This window comes from Mesoplodon bidens, assembly GCF_964165515.1.
Source record: "Mesoplodon bidens genome assembly, chromosome: 1".
NCBI lineage: Eukaryota > Metazoa > Chordata > Mammalia > Artiodactyla > Ziphiidae > Mesoplodon > Mesoplodon bidens.
In genome coordinates, this window is record NC_138176.1 from 162789617 (window position 1) to 162807735 (window position 18119).

Below are 18119 nucleotides of genomic sequence, written 5' to 3' on the forward strand. Positions count from 1 at the left end.
TGTTTTGAGCATAAAAATGGCTTCCCCGAGCTCTTCTGGTGACAATCAGTTTTATTGTTTGTTTGTTTTTGCCGTACGCGGGGCTCTCACTGTTGCAGCCTCTCCCGTTGTGGAGCACAGGCTCCGGACGCGCAGGCCCAGCAGCCATGGCTCACGGGCCCAGCCGCTCGCAGCACGTGGGATCTTCCCGGACCGGGGCACGAACCCGTGTCCCCTGCATCCGCAGGCGGACTCTCAACCACTGTGCCACCAGGGAAGCCAGACAATCAGTTTTTAACTGTTAGGTACTCTGTATACTTCCTACGTTCCAGAAGTTCTGGATTCATTAATTTTTATTGTTATTCACGTGGAGAAGACCAGTGCAGTCTCATGCACCAGCATAGATGGCTTTCCTGCGCGGCTCACAGCCCTGCCTTGGGGGCACAGGAGCCCCAGGAGGCAGATGAGCCCTGGCAGGTGCAGCTGAAGGTGGGACAAGGATGGGCGGGAGAGGAGACCTGAGAGCCTTGGCGGCAGCAGAGGACTTTGAGGATGGGGTGGTCCAGAGCGCCAGGTGCTGCAGAGGCCAAGAGAGGCATGGAGGCCGGTGATTGGGGTGTGTGGCTTTCAGTCAAGTGAGAAGAGTACTGGGTGGTGGTGGGAGGGGGACAGAGCCCGGACGAGCAGCCGCCTGGGAAGGAAAGCAGTGGTGGGGCGTGGGCCGGTAGGAGGGCAAGAGGGCCAAGGCAAGCTTTCTGGGATGGGGATACATGGGATGGGGCGAGGACAGCAGGTGGGAAAGATAACAGTGCAGAAGCCCCAGGAGGAGGTGGGCAGGAGGGTCACAGGAAGGATAAGCAAAGAGCCTGAAACTTCAAAGCGAGAGTGTATGGGGGGCCAGGAGGGGAAGTGCAGAGGCACAGGCTGGCCTCTATCTCAGTCTGAGAGGACAGGGAGTGGCTGGAGACTCAGGGTAGGCTGGGCAGGGAGTGACTGGGAGGGCTGCACTGTGGCTCCATGGAGGGAGCCCAGTGTGCTGGAGATGCCACGTGAGCACCCCTTATCCTGCACTTCTTTTCTATTCTCATCCAACTCAGAGTCAGATGAGATGGCTGAAAGTGGCCAGCAAGTTTCGTAAACTAATTGGAAAACAAACCCAAACTCTGAAAAAGTCACAGCTAGACTTTACCCTGTACTGGGCTGTGACCTGTGAAGACACTTGCAAGGGGTCCAGCCACCAGGTCCACGTGAATAGATGGGACAGCAGGAGCTGTTGGTGCCCACACACCAGCGGTGAGGGCCTGGGGCCACCGACTCCCCCAGGGCAGCCTGGGTCAGATGTACCTGGCACTGCCACTAACCTCCTCCACAGATGGGCCAGGAGGTCCAAGACACACAGCTAATGCGGTGGCAGTGTCCAAATTCCAACCCAGTGTCCCCAAGCTCTTTTGCCTGGACCTTACTGCCTGGGGCTATACAGTTATAACCTAAAATAACATTTCCTCTGGGCCTATGGAGTCAAAGTTCTACCTTATGCTTCCAGCTGGGCATAACTAAGCCACAAGCCAGCTTGTTCCAGGTGTAACCTCCACACAAAGAATCACTGAAAGTGGCACACAGAATCTAAAAAAATCACCCGATGAAATTTATTTCAGATTGTGCCAACCACCTACCTTTCCGTCACGCCTACCCACACCCGATCCCACTGTTTCCCTTGGCAGCCGAGTTTACCACTGAGATGCTTAATGCCATCTTGATAGGACCCAAAACAAAAACAATCACAACAACAGCATTAATATAAAGATATATTCCATAAAAGAGTTTGGCAGTCAAGGAAAAGCATCACACTTCCTAAAAACACAAGCATTCTTCTTCCCCTAGTCTACAGAGAAAATTGTAAAAAAAACAAAACAAAACCAACATCATCAACAAACACCCACCAGTATATACCACATTAGCATGTACACTTCGGCAAGTATGTGAAGGGGGCACTCCATCCCTGAACGATGAGGACAGAACTGGTACAAGATCCAGAGAGGCGTTAGAGTGTAGACCAGCCAAAGATGCTCGAACGCCCCAGCTACGCCTGGGGGTTATTCAGTACATAAGACAGACTTCATTTCCAACAGCAAGCCCCCAATAGGCCTGACAGGAAGGGTGGACACGGTGACCACGGTTATCCCCGTCAGGAGGTGGAAGGTCACCATGAAAGTGAGCAACGAAACGTCTGAGCCTCTACGCAGTTGCAGGCTGGGGTCTGTGGCTCGGCCCAGGAGCCTGGCTACGGGGCTTCTCTTTCCAGGGAGAGGTGAACGCCAGGCCGGCCAGCCGGCCCTTAGCACGTGGCCTGGAGAGGAGCCCTGGCCAAAGGTGCCCAGCTGGCCATCTCTGGCTGGGGCTCCCTGGCCTTGCAGTGGGGGAGGGTCAGGATCAGGATTCAAGTTCCGGGTAACAGTTTCAGTAGCACCAAGACCAGAAGACAGGGAGGCCAAGTCGGGTGGGGAGTGGGAGTATGCATGTTGGGGGTGCACAGACGAAGGGGGAGCATGTATGTGCAGCTGGGTTACTTGGGGTGATATGGAGAAGCTGCTGAAGTTGGTTCGTGGGACACTCTAGGGAACTGAAAGGGCCAGCGTCAGTCCCAGACGCCGCGTAAGGCTGTTGAGAGGAGAATGCCAGAGGAAATGAAGACGTGGTGTGAGAACATTCTTGCCCTATAAATAAACTATTTACACACTTCAGGAAAAGGAGAGCTGACTCCGCAGGAGAGCCATGCCCACTGCCCCCTCGTGCCCTCAGGGCATAATGCTGTTGAGGCTGGAGACAGTTCCCGCCCTGGGCGCCGGGGGACAATGGACGAGGCACTCCCGTGGCACCAGCCCCCGCACTGGCTCAGGCTTACTTCACTTGACATGGCCGAGGATCCTGCCAACACCCCGACCTGTGCAGACACTGCGGGCCCCCCTGGCACTCAGAGGGCCACAGAAGGTGTGGCTGCCCCCTAGGCCAGCACCAATGACACGAGCGGTGAGGAGGCCAGGGTGCAGCCACCAGAGCGGTCTGTCCCTCAGAGTCACCTCCCCCACTTAAAGACATACCCTCTGACTCCAGGCAGACCCCAGCGGGGCTGCTGGTCACAAGTCTGTGCAGGTGAGAGGGGGCCCCTCGGTCTCCAGCACCAGCAAGCAGAAACAGAGAGATCATGTCACGCGGATGCTGAAGGCGGGGTGCTGGCTCGGGCTGGGTGCGTCCGTTTCTCTCCCTCTGGACATGAAGTTGATGGCGGTGAAGGGCTTCGGCCTCCACGGCATGGCTCAGCTCTGCTCGCCCACCTGTGGCTCCTCAGAAGTGGTGGCCTGCCTTCACTGCCTCAATGTCCGAGATCAGGGTCCTCGCCAGGAAGATGCCAAATATCTGCCAACAAAGCCAGCAGAGGCAGCGGCCGTCAGCATCGGGGCCCAGAGGGTGAGGTGGGGCAGGGCACCCTGCACTTCCCATCACCTCCACACCCACCCGCAGAGGCTGAGGACAGAGAGCAGCAACTGGGCACGTGCCAAACGAGACCAACCCGCAGTTAAAACAAATGAGCCCGGGGTCTGCTTTGCTGTGTAAAAAACAGCGGGATCTTCCCTAAAGCCTAGAAGGGGCAAACAGCAGGCACCACAGAAGCAAAACGGACGTTCTGCCCTGCCTGCAACATGACCACACACATCGCATACCACAGGCCGCGACTCGCTTTGTACCCGGGGTGAAACGGAAAATGACAGGGTCACCCTGACTGGTTCTGATTCCCCAAATACCAAATCTCGAATGTTTCCTGTAAACCTGGATTCCACCATAAAAACAAGACTGTCCCCGATTTGGGCCATGCTGATGTCTGAAGCTACACCCCGACCTCAGTGACCAGGATAATCATGTGGGAAGGCTGATGTTTTCCTACCAGGAACAGACTAATGTGAACTTGGTGACCTGAGGAATTCTGCTCCCCTCAGCCCCACTTTAAATCCTTCTTGTGGCTGGTATCTGAAGGGCCAGGCCTTCTGAAGTAAGAGATCCTTGCCTGCTTTGCAAGTAAATTTTTTTCTTTCTTTTTCCAGATGCTTCTGTCTCTCGGCCTTCCTTTGAGATCAGTCAACCACTGAGTGAAGGAGGAAAAAGGTGCGTGGATGGCTGGTGACCCCGAGTCCACTCCAGTCACCCTCTTCAAGGCAAGGTCAGAGCCGAACATTTACTGAATGGTGGGTTTTCCACAGAGCAGCAGCCTCAGCTGCCTCCGAGGCTGCCTGGGGGGCTGCCGGCTACTCCTCCCAGCCCTGGGCAACACTGGAAAAACTCCTGGTTTTTCTGATTCACTGAATTCTTGACTTTCTCCCACCAGTTCTTCTCCTGAGAGACACTAACCAGCCTACTCACCCCGGGCCTCACGCGCCCTCGGCCACCAGCATCTTTCCCAGTGTAAAATCTGGCTCAGAGGAACAGGTGCGGCCACAAGGGGAGAGGAAGCCACAAAGGGCAGTGGGGGCAAACCTGCAGCAGTGAAATGGCGATGAAGACGCCGGCCACGATGTAGATGTTCCGTGGGAGCCACCCCTCCAGCGCCTGGATGCAGCCTTTTGTGAAGATGGACTCGTCCCATTTGCTCTTCAGCTGCAGGGAAACAGGACAGCGGCCTGAGCCCAAGACACGCAGGCCGTCCCCACCCTGGATCCCCAGAGGGCTCCCGCGGGGGGCAGAGCAAAGCTCGGCGTGTGACGGGGGAACGAGGGATCTGGGAGGCTGGTGCTGAGGACAGACGGACAGACAGAACTCTCCAGGAGAAACACGTCTATTTGCCTCGGTCTCTGCCCCTCCCCGGGCAGTTCACATTTTATAACCTGTGTAAGCAAAGGCTCCCTGGCTGTGACCTTTAACCCCTTTCTCTTAGGGCCTCCACAGATTTCAAGGTCAGCTTGTTCAACACACCTCCACAGCCCACATCTGGAGAAAGGGGAGGGGATGAGGGAAGGAAAATGTGCCTTAAAGAGAGAAACTGGGGAAAGAGGGCTCAGCGTCTTCTGACTCAGGAGAGGGAAGGGACAATGGCTTCTCAGAGTGTGCCCCCGAGCCCAGGTGAGCCTGGCTCCAAGAAGCAGAGCCAGCAGGAACAGGCTGAAGCCGACCCTAGTGGAGGCTCAGTCAGCACACAGGGACGTGGCCTCGGCAGACACCGCGTCCTCACCCAACCCGAACACAGCAGTCAGCCCCGGCCCCCCTCCCCTATCAGCCTCACCCATGAAACACTGACAGAACATTCATTCGTTAGCAGTGTTAGGGGCTGAATTATGTCCCCCTAAAATTCCTATGTTGAAGTCTTAACCCCCAAGACCTCAGAATGTGACTGTATTTGGAGAGAGGCTGTTTAAAGAGGTAAATAAATTACAATGAGGTCATTGGAGTTGGTCCTAATCCAATATGACTGGTGTCCTCGTGAGAAGAGATTAGGACACAGACAGACACAGAGGGAAGCCCATGTGAGGACACAGGGAAGAGGAGGCACCATCCAAGCCAAGGAGAGGGGCCTCAGAAGGGACCAACACTGCTGACACCTTAACGTCAGACTTCTAACCTCCACAACTATGAGAAAATTAAATCTCTGTTATTTTAACCGCAGGGCCTGGGTACTTTTTTACAGCATCCCTAGCAGATACAAGTGGAGAGGAAATTGGTCACTGAAGAAGCTGATGCTGACATAGGCCCATCACTAGGAAGCGGAGCTCAGTGTAGAGCGAGTTGAGGTTTCCCAGCCTGGAGGGTCACATCCCTAGTTCACATCCCTAGTGTCCACGGCCAACAGCGGGGTGTCTGCAGTTTCCCCGAGATCCTTCTCCTTCAGAACAGCTGTCATTCACATCACCAGAGGCCACCAGAGCAAGGACTGGGGTGGGCCCTTGCCTCTTCACATCCAAGCGCACACTCCCTACGGCCTGAGGAAGCCCTTAGAGGACTGATCCCTGCTCCTGCCCTGAGCCTATCTCCCTCCCTGTCAGCATCACCTCCATGATGGCGGCTGGACCAAGCCATGTGCCTCCTGGAACTCCATCCTGAACCCCTACATAACAGACACCTCCTGGGACTCCAAGGGCCTCTTAAACATGTCGTCTTTGTTCCCCCAAACTTTCATCCATCTTCTTTCCACTAACGTAGCAACTGCTAGATTTTGTGACTGTGGTTCACAGAGCTTGAAATCACACCCATTACTGTTCCCATGAATCTTGTCTTGCCAGCGGCTCAGGGAAGGCGTGTGCGTGGCCGTGTGCTCCCGCTCGCCTGGTTCCCAGCTTAGGTGGCACCTCTGAGCTTAGTCTCCCCTGGCTTTCCCACTCCAATTTGCACTTGTGCTAAATCGGGAAGTTGGACCCTAGAGAATAAACCTGAAGAATTCAAAGTCATATGCATTGGTGCTCTCACCTGAGTCCTGACATCATAGCCACACTGTGTGTTCACAACTTTTTGCTGTAAGAAAAGCAGAAAGATTAGTCATTTTTGTGCTCCAGAAGCCGGTGGTAGAAAGCTCTAGAAAAGTCACAACCAAACACCAGCAAACACCTGCACCAATTCCATTACAGCTCATGCCCTTCCATCATGCTGCCAACTAACCTTCCATGCTAGCACAGAGGTTGGCAAACTTTTTGTGTGAAGGGCGAGATAGTAAATATTTCAAACCCACCTACGACCTACGTAGCTACTATCCAACTCTACTGTTGTAGCATGAACGTGGCCATTGACAATATGTAAATGAACAGGTATGGCTGTATTTCAATAAAACTTTATTTATGGACACTGAAGTTTTAATTTCATGATTTTCACCTGGCACAAAATATTATCCTTCTTTTGATTTATTTTCAACCACTTAAAACAGCTGAAACCATTCATGGCTCACAAGTCATCCAAAAACAGACGGCAGGCCAGACCTGGTGCAGGGGTCGTAGTCTGCCAATCCCTGAGCTAGAAGGGAAAAGCTACACTTGCTAAAGATTTCACAGTCATGGTGGAGATGTCAGACACTGCTGTGCAGCCTCTGCAGACCTGAGCCCCTCCCGGGCTGGGGAACGCGCCCAGAGCCCCGTGGCCCAGCACCAGGCAGTGAGACAGTACTGACGGCCGTAGGGGCTCCCTTTCGCTCAGGCTAGGTTTGGGCAAACATTCAGTGCTCCTTCAAGGACACCCAAGGGAATTCCCTGACAGTCCATTGGTTAAGACTCGGCGCTTTCACTGCTGTGGCGCTGGGTTCAATCCCTGGTCAGGGAACTAAGATCCCATAAGATGCGCAGCGTAGCCAAAAAGACAGGGTGGCAGGGGGGCACCCAAGAGCTCAGTTTCTGGAACCCAAGGATGTGGTCTGTGGACTGGGGATAAAGACAGGTGAAGAAGAAAGAACAGTGAAAGAATTCTGCACCACCCCCAGATGGCGATGTATGCCACTGCGCAGGGCTTCGGAGGACTGAGCGTTTGTTTTCTCCAGAGAAAGGAGACCAGGGCTCATTACATTCACAGCATCTTGTCCAGGCCCCCCTGAGTGAGAGCCCCTCACGGGAGGGGGACCACTGTTTTTTGCCTGCTTCACCCAGCACACCAGAGCCAGGGTGGGCCATGCAAAAACGCTTATGGAATTTATAGGTATAGGATTTCAGAGCTGCAAGAGCCCTAAGGCAAGTGGAGGGGGAGCCGGGCACTCAATCCATCCGCAGAAAAGAAGCCAGAGCCCTCAGGGAGGCAGGAACTGCTCCGCTCCAGAGGGACCGTCCATGCTCAGGCAGACTCACCGCGGGGTCGGGCACACAACAGGAGAAGGGCACCCCACACTTCTCACGGCTGTAGCTGGCGCCACTGCAGTTGAAGTAGACATTGAGGTCCCAGTCTTCAGGGCCATATGCCCCACAGCACTGGTTCTGCAATCATAAAGCCGAGAACTCTCGGGGCTCTGAGCCAGGACTGTCGTTGCCCGGCGTAGGGTGTCTGTCTTAGGGACATGGGGTTCAGTGCACCTCTGTGTATCACACAGAGAAATCGAAGCCTGCCCCACGGACCTCCCATCACCGAGATGTGAGCGAGGTGACCCGAGTGGACCTTTAAGAAGGAAACTGTGTCCAGGTCCTGTCTGGGCCCAACACACCAGGCCGGCTCGGCAGTGCCCTTGGAGTCAGCTCCACTCCCTCCTCACCCTGGAACTTTCCCTTCCTCCCCAACTGACCCCCAACCCGGGAGAACAGGCTTCTCGCTCTCCTTCTGATGTGGTCCTCTACTGCCCCCCGAGAGAACACCTCTTTGTGGGCAGTGTGCTTTCCTCCCCAGGAAAGGTCCAAGCTGGCCCCAGTCACCTTTCGTGCCTCTTTACAGGAAACAGCTGCTGAAGTCTACTCCCAAGGAGAGTTATGACTGGGGTGAAAGGTAACGCAATCAAAACTCTGTCCCTGACCCGGGGTCTCCACCCTCCCTTCCCAGAACCCCCCACTATCTGCTGAAGCAGCAAAGAAAAACTCCATTTGTCTAAAAAATCGTAAAACCAAACACAGTGAAAGCAGCACTGTGACGTCAGTGGCGTCCCAATCCGAGAGCAGATGTCGTTTTCACACTTGCCCTTACAGCTGTCACGGTTATGGCCGTAATCACAGGCCCACAACCAGGATTTTGGCTTCAGTTTCATTCCTAAGGTAAAAATCCCGCCTCCCCTGCCCCCGTCCTCTGTGGTTCCAGGTGCTCTAACGACTACCTGATATTTTACCATGAGGAAGCTCCATCATTTACTGAATATCTCTAAGGAAAGGTATTTTTTAAAAGGAGAGGAAGGCAGTGGAGAAAACCACAATGTCTTTGAGGCCAGTGCAGAGAGGAACCACCCTGGCATCCTTGACACCAGCAAGCCCAAGGTTATGTGGAAGTGAAGAGAGAATGGCAGCCTTGAACAGAAAAGGAAAAGGCACAGGAGGCAGTGATGTCAGAAGAGGGTGGGATGCGGACTTCCGCAGACAAACACGGAAGAGATCTAACAACAACAGAGGGAGGATCTAACAACACAGGAAGGATCTCTGATCACATAAATGGGTTTTGCGGGATCCTACAATACACGAAATAAGGGGTAAACGAGTTCTGGTTAATAAGGAGAACAGATCATAGTTATTTTTAATGCTCTTCTATTTTCTCCTCAGAACAAAAGGGTTCCATATAAAAAGTTCCTGAGGAAGTTAGGTTTTCTGGCAGAGCACAGATCAAACAACAACCTTGCACAGGCTGGCATGGTGGGGAGTGGGTTTCTCCTGGGGCGGGTGCGGGGGGCACAGGGGTGGCAGGGATGGGGGACAGCAGTGGTCCCAGCCTCCAGGTACAGCCACACACAAGGGGGACAAAGGCCTGACAGAGAAAAGGCCACAGCCTGGGACTGCTTAGACAAACCCCCAGGAACAGAGTCCAGGGAGGTCACATTCCTCTCCATCTGAAGAACCTTCCTCCAGGCAGCTCTGCCCTCCCAAACAGGAAGGGGAAAAGGTCCCGAGGAGGAAGGGGACAAGAATAGCCTCAGACGGGGAGTCACGCGCCCGGCTCTACCCCTCAGCACACACAGCACCTAGGAGACTGCAGCCGCCTGCGTGGCCAGGGCTGGAGAGATCCGGGCCCTGCGGGGGGAGAGGGTAGGGTGGCCGTGGGTGCAGCTGGACTGCCTGCCCAAAGCAGATGGGGGAGGGCACCCTGAGAGCAAGCCTGGCCCGCCAGCAACCACAAGCAGACAAAGCTAACCTGACCAGAGTCGGGGGGTAGCACCTCCCCTGGCCTCCTGGCTGTGGGCAGAGCTGAGGAGGGAAGGCCCAGTGTTCCCCACCAGCCTGGCCCCCGAGCCATGCACACAGACTGAAGCCAGGAAAGCCAAGCTCTATCAGGGAGAAGGTGGTGCTTACAGCTTTCTGAAGGGAGTCGATGAGGTTCTGCAGGTCAATGTCATCCCGGTAGGATCTGATGTTGCTCTCGAAGAACTCCCGGAACCGGTCCCTCACCCAGTCCTGGAACAGGAAGGCCAGCACGGCCACGGCCAGCTCCAGGAAAAAGATGAGCACGATGGCACTGCAGAACTGCAGGGGGACAAGCACAGGAGCAGAAGTCACTATACCTCTGGCCTCCCAGCTGGACGCGCATCCTTGTCCGAGCCAGAACCTCTGCCTGCTGCAAAAAGCACGAGCTCGGCACCCAAGAGACCCACGGTGGAGTCTGGGGAATCCCACGTTATTAGCTGGGTACTCTGGGCAACTCATCCCTACTCACACTGCTGCGTTGTTGGTAAGAATCAGATGAGTGAAAGTATGAGAAAGCTCCAAGACAATGTACCAACCATCTCCTATGAAGTAGCCCCCACTCCAAGGAAACTCCATCGTGGGAACAAATGGCTATCCTACCCCACCAGGTATCAGCTCCTTCAGGGCAGACTGTGCTCCAGACACACTATCTGACCACTCTCCTCGCACATACAACCATCCCAGTTGCTAGAAACCTGTTACTCCTGCTTTAGGGATAAGGAAGCTGAGGTTCACTCAGGTTACATACTTTAGATACAGGACATCTGAGTTCCCTGGCAGGGCTCTTTACAATTCTGGAGTTGCTAACCTTATCAGTACCTACTCTGTATGTGTGTATATGATAGTCAACTGCATAAAAACCTCTGCAGAAGCACAGCTGTCCCTGGCCACAATAGTGGTGGAATTCTGTACAGGCCACTGCAGTCACAGGTCTACACTCCCTCCCATCAAGGCAGGGCTCCAGCCTGTAGAGCTCAAGTTATCACAGCCGTTATCACTGGCCATAAGCAGCTATGCAACAACCAGCAATATCTCAAAATAAGACATGCACATGTGGGCTTCCCTGGTGGTGCAGTGGTTGACAGTCCGCCTGCTGATGCAGGGGACACGAGTTCGTGCCCCGGTCCAGGAAGATCCCACAAGCCACGGAGCGGCTGGGCCGGTGAGCCATGACCGCTGAGCCTGCGCATCCCAAGCCTGTGCTCCGCAACGGGAGAGGCCACAACAGTGAGAGGCCTGCGTACCGCAAAAAAAAAAAAAAAAAAAGACATGCACATGTACAAACATACACACGCATAAGGCCCTCCAGAATGTAATCTCCATTCATAGAGAAGCAAGGTAACCAAACATAGTCTTTAAGAGAAAAAAAAAAAGAGAAAAAGCCCATGTGTTTTGCTTTCTAAATGAAGCCCAGAAAAAAAGGCTTGATCTAATAAATTCAACAAAAAATATAGTGCAAAACACAAATATGTGTTTTCCCCATCAGCTATTTAATTTTAGCTGAATGTATTTCAAAATGAATGTGTACCTAAGTATAAAACTAAACTCTTAGTAACTCGAAGTTCTGCCAGGAAATTAAGGATGCTGCATTGCACAGCCAACACATTCACACACCCTGGAGGAGGGAAAAGATTTCCTAACATTATTGACATCTTTTGATCTTAGCCAGGAAGGGCAAAGGTGAGTAGCAAACAAACAACTGGAACTTCTGAAGGGAGATGAAAGGCAAGGGAAGGGGAGGAGAGCAGGCCAGGGAGCAGCTGACTCTGCCCACTAGGAGATAAAATCCAGAGGGGCCCAACCTCTCCAGAGATGAGGATCTGGTTCATCTGACTGTTCCCTGAAATCTTACCTTTCGTTGGGCAGCAGGGCACCAAGGGCTGCCTCCTCCCCCCACTGCCAGATCCTGGGGGAGGCTCGTAAGAGCTGCTACTCACCCCCCAGATAAGGGCTAGGCCTGCCCGGCAGAGCCCATACCCCTACCTCCCCATCTCCTCCCACCCACGTGTCTGGGGCCACTCACAAAGTTGAGCAGGCAGATGTTCTCCCGCAGGGCCCCCACACAGCCAGCGAAACCCAGCGTGAACATCACCACGCCCACCATCAGCACCAGAACCACAGGGTCAATGCCATGCATCCGGGTCACTTTGGTGAGGTCGGACAGCACCCCCTGAAAGAGGCAGAGAAAGCAGGGTAACATCAGCTTCAAAGAGAGTCGAGGGTGCCCTGGGGGGCTGTGTCCGGACCTAAATGAGGACAGGGACCTGCCTTCCAAGGCTCAGTCTTGTCATTAAAAGCCACGGCATGGGGCTTCCCTGGTGGCACAGTGGTTGGGAGTCCGCCTGCCGATGCAGGGGACACGGGTTCGTGCCCTGGTCCCGGAAGATCCCACATGCTGCGGAGCGGCTAGGCCCGTGAGCCATGGCTGCTGAGCCTGCGCGTCCGGAGCCTGTGCTCCGCAACGGGAGAGGCCACAACAGTGAGAGGCCCGCGTACCGCAAAAAAAAAAAAAGCCATGGCATGGCACGGCCCCTCCCCACCTGCCCCCTTAGAGGCCCCTCTGCCCAGTAGATCTTTGCCTACGTCAGCCCCCAGCCACTCTCCCGTTCCCGGTCTCCATCTAGGCTGTGACCGCCTCCCAGGCAGACCCCACACTTCTTTTGTAGTCTGCAGGGTACTGACGCCAGGTTTGGGGTGGAAGAGGCCCTGAGGGGCCCTGTGGTCCGTGGTCAAGGCACCCCAGGGCTCTGGCCTCTGGCCATCTGGTAGCTGACTTTGCATTCAATTCATGGAGCACCCCACTATCCTGAGATGAAAACAGCTTCAACATGAACACGCCTGTGAACAGCACACCCGCCAAGGACAGGCGAAGGCAGTGCCACCCACTAACTTTTTGTGATGATGCACATGTTCTATATCTGCACTGTTCACAATGGTAGCCCCTGGTCACATGTGCTGTTGAGCACTTGAAATGTGGCCTGGTGGAACTAAAGAACTGAATTTTAATTTGTATTTCATTTAAGTTAATTTAGATATAATTAGTCACATCTGGCTAATGGCAACTGAAATGGACAGAGCAGTTCTACAAGATTCAAAGGAGGACGGAGAAAAGAGCAGCCGGACCAGACACCCAGCTAGAATCAGGGAGCCAGGGTAGCCAGGCCTAGGCTCAGGGCTCCGTTGGCTGAGATGCTGCTGTTCCAGAGGCGGTCACACGGTGGCACCACGAGTCATGGTTTGCACCAGCTTCTTGGTCACTAGGGCAAAGGGACATTGCACTACAAGCTCTTAAAGGGGCCCAAACCCAAAGGCAGACCTTATCCAGTTCCTAAGGCCATGGCAAAAAGCCCACAGACCTAAGCGCTCCTGTCTCCTCCTCCTGAAAGCAGAAAGAGATTCCACTGAAGGAACTGAGGGCCCTGGGCCTGAGACTCAAGAGGAAGCTTTAGCTCCCACTGTTTCCAGCCTGGGCTCTCTACTTCCCCAGCACCCACCTACCTGCAGAGCAAAATGTGGCACCAAAGCTCCACCCTGCCCACACCTGGTCTAGTCCCCTCCTTGGACTTCCAACTGCCCCTTGTCCTTCCAGACAATAACAGCCTGGTCTTCTCTCCTCCCCTCTCCTCCACAGGCTGGGCAAGGAGATTCAAAGGTGCCTACAGGGCGCCCAGGGGGCACATCCCAGAGCCCTGCTCCTTGACTCAGGGGTCCTTCCCGTGGACGAGAACAAGAGCTTCAGGAATCAACACAACTGTGTTCAGGGTCCTGCTGGCTCCCAGAGGCACAGACAGGGTCCATTCCAGAAGGTAGCCCCAGGCCTGCCCTGGACACAGCTGTAGACATGCCCTAGGGTGACTCAGGGCTTCTAGGACCAGGAGAGGGGGCTCCCCACACTCACAGGGCTCAAAATCCCAACCAGCCCAACCTTGACCTCTAGCAGCGACCCTACCACAGGGAAACAGGGCCAGCAGCAGGACCCCAGGAGTTTTCATCATAAGTTCAGTAACTTCCCAGAGCCGGCTCTGTAAAGATTAATGACTACAAACCATTACCCTGCACAAGAGAGGCTCGTCAGGGAGGAGTTTGGAGGAAGGGACAGTTAAAGCTGAACAAACCTGGCGGACTGATGCTCAGGGTCCTAGTGACAGTCACACCTACCTTTTCGCTCCACGCCCATAGTCCCACACCAAGGAAGACAACTCCAGCCAACTGAGCAGGCGCAAGGGGAAGAGAGAGAGAGAGAGAGAGAGAGAAAGTTAGGTCAGAAACCAGCTCCATGAACATGCTTCTCAGAGGAGGGACCACACTGCTAGTCAGGGGGTGTTCCTGGCTCGTGTCCAGGCTGGGCAGAGCAAGGGCAAGGCAGACCCCTTGGTCCCAGGGACTCTACACCAGAACAACAGGACGGTGAGGCTCTTCAGATAACCCACACCTATCTTCCCTGACCATTGGGACAAATTCCTTCAACCCCAGCTGGCCCCATGCTCTGGAGAGCAGAGACAAAGATCTCGGAGCAGACTCTGTCCAGGAGAGACTATGGAGTTAGAGACATCAGGCCACACCCCATTTCTTCCCCATTCCACAAGCCCCCTACTCATTTCAATGCACTATCTGGTGTGTAAGAAGACATCACCCCTTATGATGGCTGCCCCAGGAGCCTTCACGGGCTCCCAGTGCAGGTGAAGCCCTGCATAGGACACAGCACCCCCTGTGCCGCCCGCCTCGGGCCTCCAGCCCCGGAGACAGACTCCAAGCACAGACAAGCAGCCGCCCAGGCCATCTGCTGGCGAGGCTCAGGCTCCTCACCATGGTACCTACACTCTGCACTGCAGGGCATGCCTGTGCTCAGGAAATGCCTGGTTATGTTACTGAATTAAAAGAAGCCTGCACCAAGCCAAGTGCTCACCCCAGAAAAGCAGTGCCCCCCAAACCTGATCTCCTACCCACAGGAACCCACTGGGGCTAAGGTGCCTCACGTGCACCATGACAAAAAGGGACCCCCCCAAATACACTCCACAGATTCCTACGCCAGGGAGGACTGTTCCATAGAAAACAAACACCACATGGCCTCTACAAATTAAGCAGCCCCCTATTTTTCTGCTTAACTGCTTTATACTCTGCTGGCATTTTGCTGCCATTTATCAGGACCTCACGGTAAACAACAGGGCAAGGTTCTCTGTGACTGCAACTTTCCCAAGTGTATTCTCCAGCTTTAGGATACTCCTGTCTACTTCACTGCAAGCCCTAGGAGGCTGGACTCGGAAGAAGGGCCTTCAGAGAAAGCCCCGGAGTTCCCAACCTCCTCTGGGTCACAGGCCACTTTCAGAAAATGTGCACATGCCCAATATTTTGGAGGGAATTTCAGAGGGTTCTCAGACTCCTTACTGCTGGTTCCCACAGCAGTCTGTGGACCCCAAGTGAAGGAGTCCTGCCAAGACCTGATTCCCCCACCTAACAAAGCAGCACGAGAGCCAAGAGGGCCAGGACCAAAACTCTGAAACCTATTCCCTCTGAAACAGAGTTCCCTGACAAGTTGATGATTAATCTCTCTATCCACAACTTTATTCCCTTTCTCGTCCCGCCCCTGTTTCCCTCAAGACTGAGGAATATCAAAGAAAAGGGGGGACTGAAACCGAGCAGGACCCTGCAGGGCCTTCTTGGGTACGAGCCCCTCTGGGCCCGCTGCTTCTTGTTGGTCTCCCCTCCCCGTCTCCCCCCATTCCAAAGAGCAGACTCAAGCAGCTACTGATTAGAACAACAGAGTCAAAGGACTCCTGGTTCCTCCAGAAGGGATTTAGATAACAACACAATGCTATCTTTGAGCTGTTCTGCAGAAACTAAGACCACCACCCCCAACCCTGTGGAGGATGGTGATTACCCGCTGACCTGAAGAGGTACGTGGATCCCAGACTGGCTGGAACCAGAAGGCAGATGATTCAGATTCCAGAACCATCTCCCTGTTACATCACCACTAACCAAGCTGAAGAAAGTCCACAAGTTAATCATATACCCTGCGACTCTCACCCTTAACGTTTCCTTTAAAAACCCTTGACTGAAAGCCATCGGGGAGTTTGGGTCTTCTGAGCACGAGCTGCCCGTTCTCCTTGCTGGGCACTCTGCGATAAACATTGTACTTCCCTTCACCACAACCTGGTAGCAAAAGGATTGGCTTTGCTGCAAGTGGGGCGAGCGAACACAAGTTCATTTCAGTAACAATCCCAAGCAGTAAGTGAGAAGGCCCAGATCCCAAGTCTCTGTTTAGTTCATTCATTTACTCACTCACTCATTCATTCAACAGGCATTGAGTAAGTGCCAGGCACCATCTCAAGCACTGGAGACAGCACTGTGCCACGTGGGCAAAGATCCCTCTGCTGCCGGAACTTAGGCTCTATGGAGCCAACACGTGGTCCTTTCCACCACATTGTGCTGATTTCCCACTTTTCCATCCTCCCACTGGATTAACGAGTTGATGAAGAGGGCTTCGTTTTCCTTGATGGGGTACACGACCACTTCCCTTCCCTTCCCGAGTGTCTGACACTGCACGGTAAGCGAGCCTGAAGGTGACCAGTCACTATCTGCCGAATCCCCGTAGGCCTCTCTCCCCATCATTCCTCAAGGTCTCCAATGACTCACTTCCCTCTTGCCAAGCGGCGGGGGGGTCAAGTCTTTTGCCTCAGCTTACCTGATCTCACCCAACATAGCTGGTCATTCTCTCTGTCATTGAGGCACTCAGCTTTGGGGACACCAAGTATACACACACAATTGTCTTCCACCCTCCCTGTTGTTCCCTCTCAGTCTCCTTTGTGGGTTTGTCCTCGTCTTTCAGAGCCCTCTAAATGCTGGAGAACCTCACTGCTCAGTCCTGGACCCCTGCCCTCCCCTGAGCCCTCTAGATCCCTGCCTCAGATCTCATAACTAACATGGCTGACTCACAAATCCTAACCTCCAGCCATAGCTGCTCCCGAGTCAAACACCCCAATGTCTACTTGACTTGTCCACTGAATATGACTAGTAACATTTCAACATTCACGTGCCCCCAAATGGAGCTGTGGTCTCCCAACCCCGGAGCAGCTCCTCCCCACCTCTCCCCTTCTCACTAAATGGCACCACTGACCATCTACTCGTTTAAGACAGAAAACCTAGACCTCAGGCTTGACAGCCCTCTCCCTCCAACTCCACATTCAACCTATCAGGACCCTTCCGTTAGTCCTACCTTCAAAATACAGAGCATACCCTCTCTGCTCCCACCTGTCCATGCTTCATCCCTGCAGGGGCCTCCCCACCATCTCCCCACAGGTCCCCAAGCAACTAGAACAATCCTTTAAAAATATGTCTAGATCACTCCCCTCCTCAAAATGCTCCGATGACTTCCTTTCACATTTAGAATAAAATTCAAACTCCTTGCCGTAGACCACAAGAACGTGGGCAGCCACGCTGTGGCATGCGTCTCCAACACCATCTCCGACCCGGCTCCCCGGTCCCAATCCCCTTCTCTGGGCCACCCTGGTATTGTTACTGTTTCTTGAACTCACCAAACTCATCCCTGCCTCAGAGCCTTGACTAGATCCCTCAGCCTAGAATGTTCCTCCTCCATATCCCTTCCTGGCTTCCTCCCTCATTCCATTCAGGTCTCTTCAAATTTCTCCTCCTCAAACACATCTCCCTTTGCCATGCTATGTGGACGCTCCCCATCCATCACTCCTGATCTCCTTCCCTGCTAGATCTTCTTCATGGCACATATCCTAGACCACATGAGCTGTCTGTCTGTCTACTGTGCCTCCCCCCTACTTAAGCCCTCTGAGGGCAGAGATGTTTTCTATTCTGTTCAGGGTTGCCTAACCACTTTCCATGACAACCCACCCACCACCCGGTGCCACGAGGGACAGTGAGGACGGTCTGCCCCTCGGAAACCCTTCGCCGAATACGGTCAGTTTGAGACACCAGCTCCCTACCACCGCAACCCAGTTCTCCTTCTCTCACAACAACGGGGCTCTAAGAATGAGAGCTTGTGTTTTTTTCCATTCTGTTTTACAGGAAGAACTAAACTTAACTTTGCACCAGAAAGACAGGAACCGGGGGGGCAGGGACCCATGTCAGATCATGGGTTCAGTGAACAGTGGTCCAAGGCAGGACCTTCAGGGACCAACAGTTGTTTTAGAGACAAGGAGACTGAGGGAGAACCAAACAGGGGAAGTGACCTGTCTGGGAGCTCACACGACAGCCCCCTGAATGATCCAGGACTCTGGCCAGCTTTGCCTGGCTCCCCGTGGAGACCCTTCCCTGGACCTCCCTGGGACAGATGGTCTATGGAGCTGGGCT

The 18119-nt window shown here is 54.0% G+C and overlaps 1 protein-coding gene across 1 annotated transcript in view; it reads right to left on the bottom strand.

The window, feature by feature from the left end:
• Positions 1 to 1601: 1601 nt before the first annotated feature.
• The window catches only part of TSPAN14 (tetraspanin 14), a 57001-nt gene continuing 40483 nt past the window's right edge, over positions 1602 to 18119 (bottom strand). The window contains exons 3-9 of the mRNA XM_081244717.1: positions 13959 to 14009; positions 11824 to 11970; positions 9909 to 10079; positions 7782 to 7907; positions 6427 to 6471; positions 4507 to 4626; positions 1602 to 3393 (exon numbers count right to left, since the gene is read on the bottom strand). Of these exons, the coding sequence (XP_081100843.1) occupies positions 3322 to 3393; positions 4507 to 4626; positions 6427 to 6471; positions 7782 to 7907; positions 9909 to 10079; positions 11824 to 11970; positions 13959 to 14009 (732 nt within the window). The 3' untranslated portion in view covers positions 1602 to 3321. The remainder of the gene's footprint in view (positions 3394 to 4506; positions 4627 to 6426; positions 6472 to 7781; positions 7908 to 9908; positions 10080 to 11823; positions 11971 to 13958; positions 14010 to 18119) is intronic.